Source organism: Cyclospora cayetanensis, unplaced genomic scaffold (assembly GCF_002999335.1).
Source record: "Cyclospora cayetanensis isolate NF1_C8 unplaced genomic scaffold, CcayRef3 CcayRef3_contig_61, whole genome shotgun sequence".
Classification (NCBI taxonomy): domain Eukaryota; phylum Apicomplexa; class Conoidasida; order Eucoccidiorida; family Eimeriidae; genus Cyclospora; species Cyclospora cayetanensis.
In genome coordinates this window covers 69,209-88,223 of record NW_020312602.1, presented here as the reverse complement: position 1 = coordinate 88,223, position 19,015 = coordinate 69,209, and the positions used below count along the sequence as shown (strand labels likewise).

At 48.6% G+C, this 19,015-nt stretch overlaps 1 protein-coding gene across 1 annotated transcript; it reads left to right on the top strand.

The window, feature by feature from the left end:
- Positions 1-290: 290 nt before the first annotated feature.
- On the top strand, positions 291-17,688 carry LOC34623064. The gene is given in 30 exon segments (XM_026335189.1): positions 291-553; positions 822-885; positions 979-1,466; positions 1,669-1,750; positions 1,986-2,075; positions 2,300-2,492; positions 2,648-2,706; positions 3,216-4,508; positions 4,890-5,006; positions 5,788-5,930; positions 6,042-6,091; positions 6,220-6,366; positions 6,664-6,890; positions 7,030-7,194; positions 7,657-7,704; positions 7,900-8,176; positions 8,208-8,551; positions 8,804-8,887; positions 9,177-9,294; positions 9,408-9,517; positions 9,782-9,916; positions 10,085-10,186; positions 10,424-10,645; positions 10,770-11,324; positions 11,504-11,763; positions 11,966-12,031; positions 12,209-12,264; positions 15,775-16,196; positions 16,372-16,935; positions 17,266-17,688. Coding segments are annotated over 30 exon segments (7,167 nt in total).
- The last annotated feature ends 1,327 nt before the right edge of the window (positions 17,689-19,015 follow it).

Sequence of the window (19,015 nt, the reverse complement as noted above, 5' to 3'; positions counted from 1 at the left end):
ACTCCCCACCAAAACGGTGCCAGGGTATCGGACTAAGCTGCCCAGCTTGTCATTGAGTGGAGGATCGGCTTTCACAGTGCCTTTCCAGGGCAACTGAGTTTCTGGGGACGTGTAGTGGCAAAAGGTACTGAGAGACAACTGGGGTATCTTATTGACGCGATGCGACTAACTTGGTTTCATCCAGCTCGATTAGTTTATCTGCAGTTGTCAAGTGATTGCGCCTATGCAGCAGCGAGTTTTCCCGCCGTAAGGCAACAGAGGCATGCAGAGTTATTATTCTGATCTTCAGTATGCAGCCTCAAGGCCCTTTGGAGGCACTTGGTCCAGCCAAGGCGCCGACAGGCCCCATGATGCCGCCAGCAGTTGCAGATTTTTCAACTGACCCCAGGTCATATGATGACCAGAATATAGAGCGGCCTCCCGCCGGTCTGCAGAGGATGAGGCGGGAATGTACCATTCTACAGGAATTGGAGGCTGGTGACAGGCAAGCGAACGAAAGAAACAGCCTGAGCACAAGGTTATTCGAGCTTGGCATGGAGCTACGCAAAGTTAGGTATGACATGCACGACGTACTCTTAACTGCCTTCTCTCAGTGTCAACATAAAATTTTCGTAACATTCGCGCTGATTGCAAACACCAGTGCTACGCTTATATTCAAGTACATCTGTGCATTCGTATGCATTCACATTACCTATGTGCATACATCGGGCCGGCATCCAGTTTTCGAATTTTAGTGACGGCCGCACTCATATGTTCCTAGGAGACGCTTTGTCCTCTGCAGTCTACAAAGGGTGCAAAACCGCTGTTTGCGTCCGCTGCAGGCAAGTAAATGACATACTCGAGGCTGAAAACGCAGATCTGCGGGAACGTATTTTGCACCAAGCAGTAAGGCGCTATACACGGGGTGTGCGTATTGTAGTGGCCCTTTGAAGATTCTGGCGTACAACGTACCGTCTGATACCTGTGTGAAATTTGCAGGATGCCTACCCGCATGCCGCCGAAATAAGAGCTCTTGCTCGCCGTTCGGGCCCTGAGTTGGCCGAAAGTGTTAGTTACCTAATAGAGGAGAACAAGTTTCTTAGACTGAAGCTACAGTCATCGATTCGCTCTCAAGCGCGTTTGCAAGGCACTGCTACAGAATTGGGCAATGCCCTTCGAGAGCACGAGGAACGTGCTTACGCAAGGGAACTGGCGGAATCAGGTGTCAGCAATGAATACAAGATGGCCGCCACTACAGAAAAACCAGGAGACATACCCAGCACATCGCCCAGAACGCTCTGTGACAAAAGTCCAGAGCGACCTACTTCTCCGACACGCGGCGACTTCGTTAGGCGGTACTGCGTGTGCTCGAAGAAGCTTCAGGAGCTATTAGACTGTATTGATTCTCAAATTGGAGACTACGAAAGGGGAGTATGGCAGACTCAGGTCAATGTGCTAGAGGAAGAACGAGACAACCTCATGCTCAAGTAAGTATGATCAGCACGCGCTAGCCGAGTTCCCGAGCTTTTACCCTTCCCCCCTGTGCTCCGATTTCCCCTTTTCCCATGCAATGTTGCTTTGTTTCTTTGGCGAGGGGACTATCCTCAACTAACCTTTCCGATACAAGTTGCCTGTGTTAAGTTTTCTCACATCCGCTGTGGCTGCCTGCCCCTGAGCTTTCGACTTCAGGACCGTTGTGATGCGCCAGCGACTAGCCGAAGTCCAGGCAAAAATAGTCACTGATCCGTTCTTAGCTGCACGATTTGGGGCAGTTGAGGATGGTCCAGGAGCCCTAGGCGCTGGCAGGGCAAGAAATCCTACGCTGGAACTCAGAGACACAATAGTTCAGCTGGCAACCGTCCAGGTATGTGAATCATTGGCTCACTATCAGTGCGCCTTTCCCAGTTGCACATAGATCTAAGAGCCGTATAACCAAAGAAGCTTTTAGATTATGCTATTCCTACATCCTCTAGTTTAGTGGCAGGACTGGATGCTTTTCCACTCAGGATGTCAACGCTGAGTTGGAGAGGCGCTTGGCCAGTGAACGAAATATTTCACGCAGTTGGCAGACAAATCTGAGGGCATTGCAGCGAGAGGTCAGCGTTGATATGTCATTCTCCTGGCGTACAACACGTTCCTAAGCAAAATTTTCTGCTTCCAAATTAGTGGCTGTGTTGACCTGCCAACACAGTGTTACAGTTCTTGTACACAGTTGCAGCTTATTAGTAGGTACTTACTCCGGCGAAACGCCAAAACGCTGTGTAGACAGTCGAACACCTGAGAACTTCTGGACGTTGATTTGCCTATGTGCGATACTCAGCTGAGGGATCACTTAGCTGACTTGGCTGCTGCATCTCGGGCATCTGGACTCCGTTGTGACATTCTCCGAGGGACACTGGCACAGGCTGGAGAAGCTGCCGCCATGAAGGAAATTCAAGGATTTACACGTAGCGAGAAGGAGAGCTTGAGGCTATTACGACAAGCCAGAGATCGGATCGCCGCAGATGCAAACAGTGAGTGCCCTTAAAGACCACTTAGGCCTCATGCGCTCGGAAATTCAGTCTAGCTTTGTCTATTAGGCAGATCCATGACGTACGTAGCGTTTCCTCGCTCTTTCGGATTGCGGCAGATTCAAAGTAATGTACTATTGGTGATCTGCGCTATTCAGGGATCGAGGCCTATGCTATCCGAGTCAGAGAGCTGGAGCAGGAAGTCGCCAATCTGCGGGTTAGACTTTGTGATTTGGTTGACGATTCCGGAGCTAGCGCAGAAGCCTGAGTGGCCCTAAGCAGGCAGCATTCAAAGGGGATGCGTTAAGGGGCACCAGCTGCTGAGCGAGTTTATTAGTGGTGTCAACCCATTCAGCCGTGTAGTAGGTTACAGGCCTTCCGGACAGAATAGGAGTCTTGAATTCGGAGTTCTGCTGCGGATGATGGATTTTGAGCTTTTGGCTAGAGCAGCAGCTACGATCCTTTTGGCTGCTCGTGGCTTGACCAGCGCCGGGAAAATTCTGAGAATGCGAAGCTCTCCAGAGCTTTTTGTTTGGCACTGGGGATTGCATTTTGAGGGGCTGCTGTCTCCTTTTGACTGTTCATTTTTTAATTATTCCGTTTTTGCCGCGTATCTGCATCACTCTAGACGCCACGTTGGCGCATAACGCGTTCGACTTAAAGGGCAACTTGAAGTGTTCCATGAAGTTAGGAACTTTCCGTTGCATGCGTGCGTGCTGCGTTTAGTGCGACTTGACACAACTCGAAAGAGGGGACACATACAAATGGGAGGAGAGCGCGCAAGTATATACTTGCGACTGCGACTTTTCTGTTGCAATAACGGGCGGGGACAATGCGTCATCTGACTCTGACTGTACGGTTTCAGCTCTGCGCACTGCTAGACAGCTTCTGGTTGACCGAGCAGAAACAGCCAGGGTGTTAGAGTCAGTACAGAAGAGAAAGCATCAGCTGCAAACGCAGCAGTTAGCTAGCGAAGAAGTATTGCTGCCAGAATTGGCCGCTCCTGGGGGACTTAGCAGGTCGCCTCTGGAGGACAACACTTTCGCACTGACAATGGACATCACCCCTATAGCAGCCGCGTTGTTTAGCGATCAGCCTGCTACTGGGATTTCAGTTTCAAAGGTGTACGACGCCTTGACGGTAGAGAGAGGACGTGATATATTTAGGCGGCTCATGGTGCTAAGGAAGATAGCGAACAGCGCCACCTTCTACACGGAAGGAACCCCAAGTATCCCTGGAGCGAAGCTTGGGCCATCCGCCGAAGTGGATACTTCGGAACGTCTAGATGAAATCAAGCATATCCAAAAGAGCATAGATCAACGTGAGCGCTCACTCCAGCAAGCCGAGGAAGCAATGCAAGCTCGAGTAGCTCTCCGCCAGGTCGAGTCCGAGCTTATCAAGAAGCTAAAACAAAATCAGGAGCAGTTCGAGGAGCAGAGGAAAAAAGATGCCATGAAAGCCAATGAAGAGATGGCGAGACAGCGAAGGGAATACGAGAAGCAGCTGGAAACGGAACGAGCTCGGTGCGAGGTTCTCCGAAAGGAACTGGAATTGCAAGCAATGGAACTCGATCTCCAAAGGAAGATCGAGGAGGAAAGAATTGTAGAACGTTCACAGAAAGAGAACCTTGAGCTGGAGAGAGAGCTTCAGAAGCTGCGCAATCAGCTGAGAGCAATGGAACTCGAAATGCAACGGATATCTGCAGACGCAGCGCGAGAGTCATTGGCTGCGAAGTCAGCGGCAGCGGAGGAAAGGGCCACTCTGTCGGCTGCTACTCAAGCTGCCGAACATAAGGCCAATGATGCTCTTAAGCAGCTTCATGAGCATGAGAAGCAAGACGAGATGCGAGCGGTAGAAAATAAGCTCAAACAAGCCTTGGCAAGTCGTGCTGGTCCAGCGCCAGCGCCACCCCTTTCACGAGCTCCTGAAGAGGTGTCAACAAAGGAATCTATAAGCCCACTGAGTAAGCCTGCTACTGCTGAGCTAGGGGGAAACGCGCATGCCCCTAAACATCATGCAGTACTGATGCAGCCGTTCGAACGAAACTGGAGTGTTTTAGCATGTCATTTTCCATTTATGCTACTGCATAGGTGCATGCTTGCGGCGTGTCTGCCGGGTTCAGAGAAACTTAAGGCCGCCGCGCACAAGGTGACCATGGGACAAAAGTTTACACGGCTGGCAAGAGAAAAGCGCACGAAAACGATTGCACCACCCCCATCCAAATGTACGGCCGTTGTTGTAGTGCGATCCCTAAAGATTCGTGCCAGGAAAGCCGGGCAATGCAAAGGGTACAATGTGACTATCAAGGTACTGAATGATTATTGAGTTTGTGGATTCTTTTCAGCACAGTCCCTGGTAGCTCTTCCAAAAGTTCCGCCTAGCCAAGAGCCAAAACCAAAGCCCTCCGACCTCTCACCAAGATCGTACTTTAGAAAGATGGTAACTGGAAAGTACACTTCTCTTGCCAGCGCCTTCAGACACATGGACGTGGACCACTCGAACACTGTTAAGCTCTCAGTAAGCATCATCCGGCACTGCATGTGTCCGAAAAATTATAGCACTGTGCGTGCTCGTGCGCAAGGAAGTGCAGCTGACTGCACTGGCGCGGGCTGATGGAATTATCTGCAGAAAATCAGAGTCGACTGGAGCTGCAAGTTCGATGCGGCATAAAATTTTGTCAGCTACCTTTTATTCATATATGCTATTGTACATTCACCTTTACAGGTGTTTTTGCAGCAAAAGCAGCAAATTTGCCACCGGATTTGCCCAAAGTTGTGCAATGTACTACAGTGTTGTCAAGCGACAACAACAACCCTTCCAACCCTATGATGCTGGCTGTGCATTTACACTCCAGGAATTCGCAAACTTTGTCGATGATTTGGGCATGAACATACCATTCAGTGATACGCACGACCTTTACAATACTCTGGCGGGTCCTTCGGACGGCATGCTGTTGCTGAACAATTTCTACAAGAACCTTCTTGGCGATTCGTGCACTCTAACAGAACTTCATCGAAGGCTTGAAGAGGTACCTCTAAGCAGCTTTTGTAGCCTCGAACTGGCTTTTGATGCACTGGATGAAGGCTATTTGCTTTGCGCCCACCCCCAAAAATCCCCTTAGGCGGCGGCAAGCGGCAAACGTTTCTACATTTATTGCGGAACTACCTGCAACTTCCTGCTGCCTTCTAAGTACCTTTCCAGATTTTTGTTAGAACGACCTGGTCAGGGTATATTAGATATATATAATGTGGGCTTCCACCGTATCCGTTGCTGCTGTGTGCACATGGGAACATCATAGATATTCGGAGACGTGGAACAGCCGTTCAACGATGCCGGAATTCCCTCCGAAGGCCGCGTAACCAAGGAGCAATTTATCCTTATCGCGGAAAAATCAGGCGTCTCAACTGCTTGTGCAAACTCCCTGTGGGATTATATGGATAGGTGGGATTTGCGCGGACTCACAGAACAAGGAATACATTGGTTGACAGAGTGCATGCACATGCGAACAGCCACCAACATGCCATTTTCCCACTTTTCTCTCTGGTTTCGTAGGGCAAATCGCGGAAGTCTGCAGCGAGAAAATGTCCTTCTTTTGCTGGAAGGTAAGCCTATGTCTGTTGTTGCCAGACCATAGCCACCGTGTACACACTTCGGTCACCCAGCCATTCCACCTGACGCCTTTATGCCTACAATCGAGCAGACTGTCGTATTCGTTATCTTCCATTTTCAGACAATGTCGATCTGGATGAAGTGGAACGCGTAGAGCAGAGCGCATCTAATGTGCTGACCAATGTACTAAACGTGTTTTCGGGCACTACTGTGACTCCAAAACCTGCGGCGAAGAATCCTAGGCGCTCTTCGTTTAAGAAACTTACATGTAAGACTAGTGCAGCTTTCTGCAGGAACATGGTCGATCAAAACCGCATCAAATTTATGCATTCCTTGAAAGTTTACGTCTTAAAATATGTAGTATGGGCTCGTGTTATTCCTGCTACACTAAAGTTCCTGAGACACCGTTGCCCTTTTCGGCACTGTGCGCTTCCTGAGAAGCTATATCCAAGCACGGCGATCGTCTGGTTCCTGCATGAAGCTCAAGACGTACACGTGCTTTGACGTATTATCGCTCGATCTTCCAGCATGTGCACGATTCCATGCATTCGCTGCTCCTCTACAGACACTGCTGCTAGGGAGGAGCTGGGCTTCACGTCTAAAGAAGCGCAGGTCGATGCTGTACTAGCGGATTGTTCTCCCTGGGATTGCATCTATCCGGAGGACCGCAAAGAAATGATTGCAGACATGAAGCACCGGACTGTTGGAAAGGGTCAGCTGATTCAGAAGGAAGATGACCCCAACTGCCCACTTTACATCTTTCTTAAGGGGACTGTCAGCATATTCCAGCCGGTAGGTGGAAACCTGTTGCTCCTTTTGTAGCCAGCACATCCCCTAAAACTCTTAACCTACTTACCATGAGCGTCTGCATGCAAGCATTGGGATCGATGAATTTGATTGGTACCAGCTGTTCATGTTCCTGCCTGTTCAGGGCTTTATACAGTACAGCTTCGTCGAGAGCTCACCTGCTCCATGCATGCTTTACTCGGAAAACTTAGTTGAGGGCACACCAAACAAAACGTGTGCCAAGGCAGACAGCGACGAAGACGTGGTTATGTATACGCTTGATAGGGCTGTTTTTGAGAGATCTTACGAGGTAAAACCCCATGGCATGCAGTTTTTAGCTTGGCACCAGATGGTCTGCACCTCCCTGTGCACACATCGCAAATGCCTTAGCAAAGCTCGTACTTTCCCTAAGCTTCAGTAAAGCACAGAAAACCTGATTATGGTGGAACAATGCAAAACAGTCTCCATCCTGCTTAGTGCTTGCCTAACCGGCTGTTTCCAGCGGCTGCTCTTCCAAAGGCAACGCGAAGTTGAAGACTACCAGAAGCTGCTGCGCAAAGTCCCAGTTGTCAACAAGCTCGACCCTCCGCTGCTGCGGTGTCTTGCTGCGGTAAGGCATTCGTGCATATTTGGCTGCATGCTGCCAGATAGCTCTCCGGAACGCCTTTCTCACCTGTTGCACCCTGGACAAACACAGTAGCCGTTCAAAATTGTTTTACATCCAGCACGGACGACAATGCATCCACCCTCGTATGGATGACTGCCTTTTCAGTCTTTTAGAAAGCAAACTTTTCAGCCGGATGAAAAGATAATATCCGAGGTATGCGGGAGTTCCCAGGGCCAATCTCAGCATGTTTGGCTTCAACGATTACGTAAAGTGCAGAATGATTTATGATACGCTATCATGAGAAGTAGATGCTAGTCTGCTTTCATGTCTGCCTATTTGACGAGCATTCGTATGCTCAGTGCTAAAGACTTTACACATTCCGCAGATGTGCGCACTTCGTTTCGTCAGGGAGACCCTGCCAATCGCGTACTAATGGTTAAAGATGGCGAAGCTGTTGCCCTGGGGTTGCGGACCTCCAAAGAGGAAGTTGAAATCCGGGTTTACAGGCCGCTTGACTTTTTTGGAGATGGCACGCTTATCAAGAGTCACACGCACACTGCCTCCGTCCGAGCAAGAACAGACTGCACTGTGAGTCATTTGAGTTTTAAGGAGGACAGCTGCATTTTGACGCACAAATCATTACGCCCGACGGCGTATCTTGTGCAACACAAATCCGATTGTGAGCGTGCCCTGCACAATCTTTTCGTATTTGTGAGTGTTGTCAAATTTCCAGGTTTTATGGATGGGGAGTAACATATTCTACGGCGTTCTAAGAACGCTTGAAACTGAGTTCCGGAGGCGTAACGGGCGCGCTACTACATTAGAAAGCGGCGTTATGGAGCTTCAGAGTCAACCCAGTGCAGGAACGACAGCTGGGGACGAGCTAGCTTCTATGCAATCAGGTGCTCTCGCAGACGAAGATATACGCAATGTGCCTTTGGTCGGTGCACAGCAGGAGAGCCAGGAGCCTGAGTCCCTTGCTACTGCCATTCCAGCACAGGAAAAGACCCTCGTTGACGCCGAACTCATTGAAAAACTTCTCCAGGAAGAAACTGAAAGGGTGCGCTGCTATTGAGGGGCAATATCTTCATGTGTATGATATTCAAAGCAGCCTCCAGAGTATAGAGGGAACAACGCCTTGTACATTGAATGCAGCCGTTGTTCGCGATAGTGGCATTCTAAGCAACATATGGGAGAGCGGAGCGTATTGAATCACGCATGTGCCTTGTTACACTTTGACGTAAGAGCTTCATAAAGCAAAGGTCTATTGCCGTCTTATCATGACGTTGCTTGACATGTTGTGGTTGTTCAGATGCATGAAGAATGTGGCTTGCTTATGGAAGCGATTCCAGTGCTGAAGAATCTCCCGAAAGAGCGCAGGCAGGAGTTATGCAATGTAAGGGCTCCGGTCGAAATTCCCTCTGCATGTACTAAAGGATGATTTATATGGCTATAATTTTCGTAGACTCGGGGCCTACGTGGACGATTACACGGTTTGTCGCTGTCTGCCTAGCCCTTGGGTATGGTATATTGCAGATCGCTGACTCTATCAAATAACGTGACATAGAGAATGGGCGCACCCGAATTAGAGTTAAAACCACAGGCTTTAGACAGTCCTACATTGCAAATTCGACGTTCTAAGTGTGTCCTTTCATACATGATGACCTTATATAAATGTTTTTCAGCGCATGGTCCGCGAAATTTACTTTCCAAATCAAGCCATCGTACTTCAGGGTGAAGCTGCGGACAAGTTTTACATTGTGAAGTCTGGGACAGTTTCCACAGAGATTTATGTTGGATGCGGTGAGAATGCACTTTGACTATTTGAGCATGGAGAGCTCGTAATATTAGTGACCTTTGGGGTGTGGCAGGCAGCTACGAATGCATGACGTGGAACATATTCTATGGTGCCTCAGGCAAAATGCAGAAGATTTCTGAGATGACATCGGGATCGTTTTTTGGAGAAATGTCCATTATAAAGCATGAACCCAGGACAGCATACATCGTTGCCATGACACCCGTATACGTATGAGATATACTTAAGAATCAGTACACATGACTAAAAATGCACGGCATCCACGGCAACTTAATTCGTCAGTTGTCACTTAAATACATGGTAATGATGTTTTTAATCTGTGGCGTAATATTCCTAGCCTAGTGCGATGCAGCAGTGCATATGGATCATGCGTTTTATAAGATCCTCCCGCCCATGTTGCCTGCCAAGGAGGTATTTGTCATGATAGCCAATTCTTGGGCCAGTGTATGTGTTTACGATATGTTACTTCTCCAGGTATACGCTCTTAAAGCCTCAGACTTTCAGGAACTACTGGGTGACACACATGAAGCATTTCTGGAGCATGCACAGAGGATGTATAGCCAGAAGACAGCCAAACCGATAGCTATGGAGGAGGAAGCTGCCCATTTAGTGAGCATAGCAGACTGTAGCTTATACAGTTAACACTATTGTTTTGAGTATCAAAGGACAACACTGAGGCATTTTATTCTCTATCTGATGCAGTGTGTCACTTCGTATGAACTGCGTACCATGATCGGCAGTGCATGCATGCATGAATTTGTGGGTTCCTACTTGCAGAGTGAAGCAGAGTTGCCCCCTGTGCTAAACCTTCTCTCTGGTGTTCCTGTTATCAAGCTGCTAAATCTCGAGGAATTGAACGAGCTGGCACGTGCTTTCCAGGTGAGTTACCGTTGCAGTGCCAAAACAAATGGAGCCACTCGTTCAGAGTGCATGTTGAACCAACACCCGCTCTCGGGGATAGCTGACTGTGTACATTATTGTGTCCTACTTAAGCCTCACGCCAAAAAGTGAGCAAATGGATCCCGTGTGGGGGATGCATGCATTGTAGGGCAACGCTGCTTGCGAATTTCGCGTGGGAAGAGTGCTAATGTCGTTGGCGCACCTTGTACCTCACAGGTGATGAATGTGCGGGAGCGTGAAGTTATCATGCATGAAGGCGACCCAGCAGACAAGTTTTGCATTGTTATTGAAGGCATGGTATCTATCCAAAAGTCACTTGAGCCTGGCAAACCCCGACAAGAGGTTGCAGTGGTTAATGCCGGAGAATATCTAGGGGAAATCGGTTTCCTAAACAATCAGCCGCGAACAGCGAGCTGTGTTGCAAAAACAAAGGTCAAGGTGGGTTGCTCCAACGTAATTAAAGTAAATATGATCAATTATCATAGCTTTGTTGAGTCCAAGCAATGACATAGGCTTGAATTCGCTACTCTTACGCCCCCTGCGGGACAATGTGTATCTTCAGTTGCTTTATCTAGGTCGTGCTGAGTTCGATCAGCACCTAGGTCGCTTGGCTGAGGCATTCCTACAACAGGCAGAAAGCACATATTCTACTCAGCAGGCAGATATTCCGGATTGGCTGCGTGACGCAAAGGAAAAGGGGGCCTTTTATGATCCCAACGCAGCCACCGACAGCACAGAAGACCTAGAGGAACCCATCCGCAAATTCAGCCTAACAGAAGCATCAGACGAAGCAGAAGCTAATGTGTATAAGAAGAAAAAGGAAAGAAAGACATCAGCGGAGGGCGGGGCTGCAGTCGTGGGAGCGGCAGTTTCTGTCGAGAGCAGTGAAGATGAAGCCAAGAAGAAAAAGAAAAGTAAAAAGTCAGGAGAAAAGGATAAGCCAAAGGACAAGAAAAAATCAAGTAGTAAAACTGAAGATTCTGCATCAACTTTCACATCAGGGGACCTTGATCGGCTGAGGGACCTCCTTGCTGGCACTTTTAAAAACAAATATGGATCGCTAGCGCATGCATTTGAAGAAATGGATGTCAACAAAAGCAGCATCGTGGATGCAGATGTAACTTGAATGGCCTAATTTCCCTGAAAAAACCAGAGGATTGGCCTCCATAGCGACAGGTTGTGTCTTTCGAATGCATCACTTTCCATAATTTGTGGTTCTAAAGTTGTGCCCGTGCATGCGTCAAGTGTGAGTACTGACCAACATTTCGTGATCTGCTATTTCACATGAATGTACAGGAATTCTACGCATTCATCAAAAAGAGCAACGTTCGAGGTTTCCGCAAGGCAGAATTGGACGCTCTATTCGATGAACTTTGTCGTCCAATTAAAGGCCGCCTTGTAGTAGGAAATCTATACCGGAATGCCAGGGGAGTTGAACCCACGGGGGCAGAAATTCATCTTCGAGCCATCGAGATCTATGGATCAGTGCTAGCGGCATTTAAGAAGACTGCAGGCATGGATTCGACGGATCTGTGCACGCGGGATAACTTCACAAGGTACACGATGGCACATCACTACTAAGCGCTCCAAGGTTTCGCTACATAATAACAGTTTTGTAGGCCCGACCTCAAGTGCGCTTCGATGGATCAGGGATTAAGGTTATCAACTAGCGCTAAGACCATGGGCTGCACGCAATACTGGAGAAAGCTACAGCATGTCAGTACCAGCACTAGTGATTTTTGCTTTTCGTATTCGCAGCCTAGCTGAAAAAGTTGGAGTGGATAACGACAAGGCACAGCGAATCTGGGAGGAGTATATTGACGGGTTAGCTAATGCGCCGGGAGCGGCTGTGCTTGGGTAGCGCTCCGAGGGCCTTAATTTGACTAAACTGCACAATAGCCTCATTTGCGTGTTCTGCTGGCATGCAGGCATACAGCGCAGACAACTTCTCATGGATTTTTTTTGCACTTAGATATGGTTTTGCTGTTGTCTTGACCTCAGTGTGAAATCTACCGACGACTGCGTCACACTGTCTACGCTCATCGGTTTGATGTCTGGTACGAACTATGCACACGCTGTGGTAGAGCACTACAAAACAATATCATTCATTTTAATAGTTGGAGGTGTGATTGCCACTGCTCTATCTTACATTTTGGATTTACTTTCGCTTGGCGTGCCTGGCCGAGCGAAGCACCGAATGCAGCGCTGTGGCGAACTCTGATGGATGCCTTTACTCAATCAACAGCATTAAAATTCAACGGAGGTGCGGTTTCTCTATGAAGCTCGCGACTGCTTCGCAAAATGTTTAAGCAATCGGTCACAGCGGGGGACTCACCGAATGGCGGAACGCGTTCGTCCTGCAATGCGTTGACTATTTCGCAGCTATGACTGCTGAGTCCTTGGAATGAGTATAATTTAATCATTGCATTGAATTTAAAACCAATTGCTTTCGGAAAGTTATACTTATAAGGCATCAAGTTGGACAAGGGCAGAGCTGTTCGAGATGCGTCGAGTGGTTCACTGCTATTGGCAATGCATGGCACTGCATGCATTCACTTCAATGTTCTGAGTCCCAGAAAAGGAGATTTATGCAGAAAATGCGGGGACGGATTAATGAAATGCGGATCTTTCGGCGGCGAGCTGACTACCGAGTAATTGTCTCAAGGAAGGATTCCTCGCTGTTTCGCCGCTGAGATGGGTAGTTGATGCTCGAATTCGTGGTCAACATCGTTATCTATGCTGGCTCATGTATAATTGAGATCAAAGTGAACAGATCCCAGTTTATTGTGCCCGCAGGCAGCTTAGTTGCTCATTCCGCCACCAGATCCTCGCCATTTAGCAGTTTCAGTGGTCAGTACAGACAGGATCTGTAAGGCTGCGGAAGGCATTCGAGCCAATGGAAAACAGTCGCTGGGGAACAGGGCTGTAGCTATCCACTGGTAGGAACTCGTAAAACACTGCGAGTCGGCACTATTACAGCTGAAAATCGGGAGCCTACAGGGGGGCAGAACTGACAAGGAATCTTTCCGCTGCTGTAAGAACGTGCAGCAGTGCCAGTGGACTCCTTGGAAACCAGAAGCATAATGAGGAGGTGCCTTTCCGGAGCTTTTAGATGCTGAACTATTCTCCTGCTGGAAGACGTCCTGGACGCCTACCTGCGTGAATGTGGGGGATGTACGGCAGGCATAGCAGCATTCAGTTGCACGTGAGTTATGTAAATGCTTGCAGTTTCACGGTCATATCCAGTATGCGGTGAGTCAAGCCATCGATGCAGAAATTGAGGAAAAGGCGGCATCCGCTAATGTATGGCTGGAGCCAGGGAGAGATGGGTGTGCAGACGATCGAAAATCCCGTTTGGCTACATGATGTTGTTCTCACTTCCCGACGTAATTCTGCTACAAAAGTACGAGACATGGGATGGCTTTACTGATGGAGAGACGGCGTCGGCTGTGGCGGAGAATACTGCCATATTCCCAACTCACAAAAACGTGGACAGCTGCAAGGACCGGTGTCATTCTGTGCGGCTAGGGTTGCATGAACAAAGTCGTGGGGGCGTTCGTTGTGGCCTTCAGCACGCTTCGAACAGCGTGGGTAAAATGGCGGCTGGAAGCCGTTCTTGCGGGACAAGTCATGGTGGCTCTCATTCAAGGAAGCAGATGCAAAAAGGTTCAGCAAAAACACCTGTGGCGTGTTTTACGGCTTTCCACGTACCTACTGCTGTAAGCGGATCCGACTCAAATGAAAATCAAGGTCAAGCGACGTCAGTAATCATGCCAAGTCATGCGTTTCCGAGCGAACAGTCCCCTAGAGAAGCACAAGTAGCCAGTGGCGAGAGCTTAAACGCTGGAACAGCACTCGCAGCAGCCAATACCTGTGAACACGGACCCAGTGAAATGAAAAGTGCATTGAACCAGGTCAACAAAGAGGTATTCCAAGCCCAGCCGCTTCCTGGATATACATCGCACTACCCTGCTGACTCTGCAGAACTACTAGGACTGTCCGCAATAGTTTCAACCGTTGGATCGTGGGTAGCTGCCGCTTTCCAGCAACATGAGAGTGACGATGAAGATGACACTGATACAGAAGATCACCAACTTGACAATTATGGATATGAATCGCGCGCAGTCATATTTGATGGGCAAAAGGGGACAGAAAAGGCACCAGATGTGGTGATCACCGATACCGCAGCTTGCCAATCTGCGGCAACAGCAGGAAGTTCGGCATCCAGTATTGCAGTGGGAGAGTCAATGGCGCTGCTGGTAACCTTGGAACCCAGATACGGAGGTGAAGAGCCCTTTGAAAAGCTTACCAGCCAAAAATCGCAGCCAGATATTATGTTGCATTTGTGTGGCCAGCCAGCACCTATTCTCTGGACCCCTGATGATTCTGCCCCTCTGGAGAGCAACGAGGTATTGAATTCAAGTGACCTTGGAGATGATGCTAAAAGTTTTGATGCACATTTTCTGCATGTGCAGACTTCAAGCCCATCTGCCAGGGGTGGTGTTCTGAATCCCCCTGTTCCGCAAACGTCACTTCACCAGCTGGCAGACGACATTGAGATGTGGCTTCTGAATACCGCGACACGGGAGCAGGGGAATGTAGCAGAGGAATCTGCCTGTTCCAGCGAATCTTCTGACGAGGCAACAGGCGAGCAGCTGCTTGACATTGCAACCGTTTCGGCCTATCTTGTGGGAAAGACGGAAGATGAAGACATGAGAAGGGACTCCGATGACGGATTGGCTGGCTTGCATGAAGCCTTAGCTATGCTCCGACCGCTGGAAATTAGCAGTGCTACTCCGTCAGACTTATCGGCTGCTTCACCCCTCAATTTTAGTACCTCATATCCTATTGGAGGGGCAGCCATTACAAACCAAGGTGGGGCCTCGCAGGATGGGTCGCCACTATTTGCTGCCGGGGGCAGTGTGTCTGCGTTGAAGTCTACTTTTCTACATGCAGAGGCAGTGCATTTTACAGACACTTTATCCCATAAACTTGCAAGAGGAAGGCTCCTAGAAGATTTCCCGGAGAAACCACAGGCACAATATTTATCGACCGCAAAGGAGAAGAGGGAAAATGGAGCCGCGAAAACGACTGGCTCACCAAAGCTCAATGCCAAGTCTGACACAGGATTGGAGTTTGTAGAGTTTCCTCAAAAAAATACCGTCTCAAGGCATGTGGAAAGTGCAGGGACCTCACAACAGGCATCAGCAGGAAAAGATATATTCACTTCTGGAGAACCCAGTGCAAATCTAGTTATGCCTAACCTAGTGTTGGAGAAAGATTATAGCAGTGAGGTTTTGCCTCTGTAGTGTTCGGACATTATGGATCGGCCCTAGTACCACGAGTGGGGTTTGCGATAGGACTCATACCATTCCCAATCGCCAACACGAGCAGTGAAGTGGCTTCTTTTTTACGAATTGGTTGTTCCTATGCTATTTCTGAGGAATATTGGACGTCTTGGGCTACTACCAGACTATGGAACACTGAGTGTATGTGCATAACATGTGTGCACTGAGACCGTACACTGGCGTAAACACTTATTGTACTTTGCTGCGGTTTCTGTGCAGGTGAGCTGACGCCCGAAGAAGCTGCGGCAAAAGAGTCAGAGGCTCGTTCGTTGGGTAACCGCATTTGGGCTTTCTTTGGAGGAGGCGCTGGAGTTGAAGCAGCAGCATCTGGGAGTGACGCTCCCACCGAGGGCGAAGCAGTCGAGGAGACGATTCCATTCGAAGATCCTGCAGTAGTCCAAAGGGACGATCATCGAGCTTTTCCCAATGAGACGCAACTTCTTCTTGAAAGCATAAAGAAGGAGCCTCCATTGGAAGTTCTTAGCCCACAGCAGCAAAAATATGTGGCAACTCTCATGCGGCGAGAAGTTGTGCCCGCAAATACTTCTGTAGCAGAGGAGGGAGGGGATCCCGCACTCATGTGGTGTAGCTCAGGCGAATTCGATGTTACTCAAGCAGTTCGTCATCCTATTGGCATTTAAGCTCCAAACCTTGAGGCTGGGCCTTAATATTGCCAACCCTCTCCTGCATATCCAGAGCCTTGAAGTTTAACTCCTAAAGGGACCTTTCTTGAGGGGGGGAGGGGAGAAGCAGTTTAAATACCTCTTTGTGGTGCAGGCGTATCTTTTTCCTCCTGCGGTTATGGTCTGGCTACAGGGATTTTTTGGAGTATATGTTATACGAACTCTGAAACCAGGAGACTTTTTTGGCCTGGAGGAGCTGGTATCAGGAGAAAAGCTGAAATGCACTTTGAAATGTCGGCAGAGTACAAGCGAATGTGCGCTATGGGTTTTAGACAGAGAGATGTTCCTCGACTCTGTAAAGGATATGCTGACGAGGCGTCAGGCCTTTGTAACCGTGGCTCAAGCATTCCTTCATAAGGTTCCTCTTGTGCGAGATCTACCGGAGGAGCAAATTGCTGCTGTAGCAAAAGCGTGCAAAGTGGAGCGATTTTCAGAAGGCCAAACTGTCTTCAAGATGGGTTTCCATGGCGATATGCTTTGCTTTATATACAAGGGCGAAGCTATCACCCAAAAGCCGCAAGATGATGGTGGAATCCTCGAACTGGCGAGACAGGGCAGAGGCGAATACTTCGGAGAAATGGCACTTATCAGAAACACAAGGCGCACTGCGTCAGTGGTCGCAGGGACGGAGTTGCTTTTGTTTTGCCTGGATAAGGAATCATTCGAAAATCTTCTTGCCCCCGTGAAAGAAAAAATGGTGAGCCGTCATTCCATTGTACCAAGCAATGGGGGAATGTGCATCGTTGGTCACTTTCCTCGGGATGTGTACCTGTGCATTGGTTTCATACTTTGTTCATATAATTATCTAGAACGTTCGAGGCCTTACTACCTTACGGTTTTTCATACTCATACTGCTAACGCTATTGCTTTATTCGGTGATGCTCGCCAAGTATTCCGCGTTTGTAGAAAGCACGCATGTTGTCTGCTGGCCTCTTGTATCCTCTAGATTGTGCCGCCCGTATGTGCAGCTCTATTGAATGGAAATTAATATGCTTCACAGCCTCCATAATCAAACTGTGCTTTTCAGGCAGCAAAGGCGGCCTCTTCATACAAACGCCAAGATGAGGCTCCACCGACTGAGGCCGAATCAAAGCCTTCGGACGTAGCTACCACCGGTCCGGTTCCTGGATCCCGAGACGCCGGTGAAGCCTGTGTGAAGAAACGAACGCGCAAGAGCTCTCTTGCCTTATTGAATTACTCGAAGATTAGAGATCAAGAAAAACAGGCGGAAGAAGGACCAGGCGAAAACGCTGAAGATAAACCTGCAGCGCGTTGGCGATTGGCGGAGGAGCCTGGTTCCACTCATGAGCCGCCACCTCTGTCCGCTCCTGGAGGCCGAAGCTGTATTAAGCGGAGCAGCTCTCGGGATGGAGTTCGCACGCGGAAGTCGTCCGTGAGGTTTGACGAGGATTCGCTCTTACCTTCAGATACTTCATCCGACGAAGGCTGACGGGGCTTTTCATGTTCCTTTCGCCTTGCATTTTTGGATAGATTCTGAGTTGACCACTTTTTTCAACTAATATATTTATACTCTTTACTTCAGTTGAAGGTATACTAGATCGTTATCCCCAAAGGAGTCGGTACGGCACCAGACAGCACACGGTAGTCCTGCAGTCACATACTGTCCTGATCTCCAGTTCTGTTGATGGTATTTCAGATAGAACGCTAATGCGGCATAAGGCTACCGAGTGCTACTTAATAGTTCATGTCTATCAACTAGCAAGGGATTAGGATTTGTTTACGTACGTGCCTGGCAGAAGGTTAAGATGCGCAGAACCAACGGCACAGATATGGACAGCACCCTTAGCTAGTGGCTCCCTTACAGATGCGCCGTCTAGAGCTTGCCTTCCGTGAAGTGTTGGAGAATTCAGGTCAGTAGCTAAGCAGTAGATTGTCTTAAAATGCATGTGGAAGTTGCCGTATAGTACATGAGAGGAGAGGCAAGCAGTTGGGTGTGATTCCTGGATAGGAAACAGCATTGTAGGCCAAAGCGCGAGTCCACAGGCAGATTGGATCTGCACTGGGTTGTAAAACGTAAAAAGTATAAAAAACTGCGGCATAACAATGGCATTGATCAGTATCTCAGAGTCCAACACAGAGCACAAGGATAAATGCAAGAGAATCAACCAAGTACTCCCAGGGCGGTTCACAGCTACCCTATTGCTTCGAGTGTGAGGAATTGAAGCATATTATTCGAAAGACTAATCGCTTTTCAGAACCAAGGAATACTTGCAATAGGACTTGGCACAGAGCACGGAGACCCTTAGAAGGACAAATCAGGAGCACTGGGGATAGGGCAGGGCATCTCATGCATCCCTAACGCCATAGAGGAGGATTTGAATGAAGCTGTCGAAGCTGCACATCAGCCAGCACTCTTTTCGGTGACTTCTTACTTTGCAGTAAACTCACAAGTCATTGTCTGTGCTTTGCAACAGCTATTAAGTATATCCTCTCCCCGTAAAGGCAACGAATGTAGCATGTCAACTACCATAAACGTAGTTGTCTGGATTCGGTCTGGATCATGATTTTAATAAAGGAGTACTAAGAAGAAATTACTCTCGAAACGCATACTAGCCTGGCCTCTGACTTTAAAAAGAAGCTTATTTACACCAACCCACTCAAAGGAATAACATGGAGCAGCTCCTATTGTAGACCGACGAACACGCATAGTGGGGCCCCGAAGAATTACGGGAAATGGCTGCTGAAGCGAGAATGCAGCTCTGAATGTTATGAGCAGTGAGGGTAACAAAAGCGGTGAGCAGCACTGAGTCAACGCC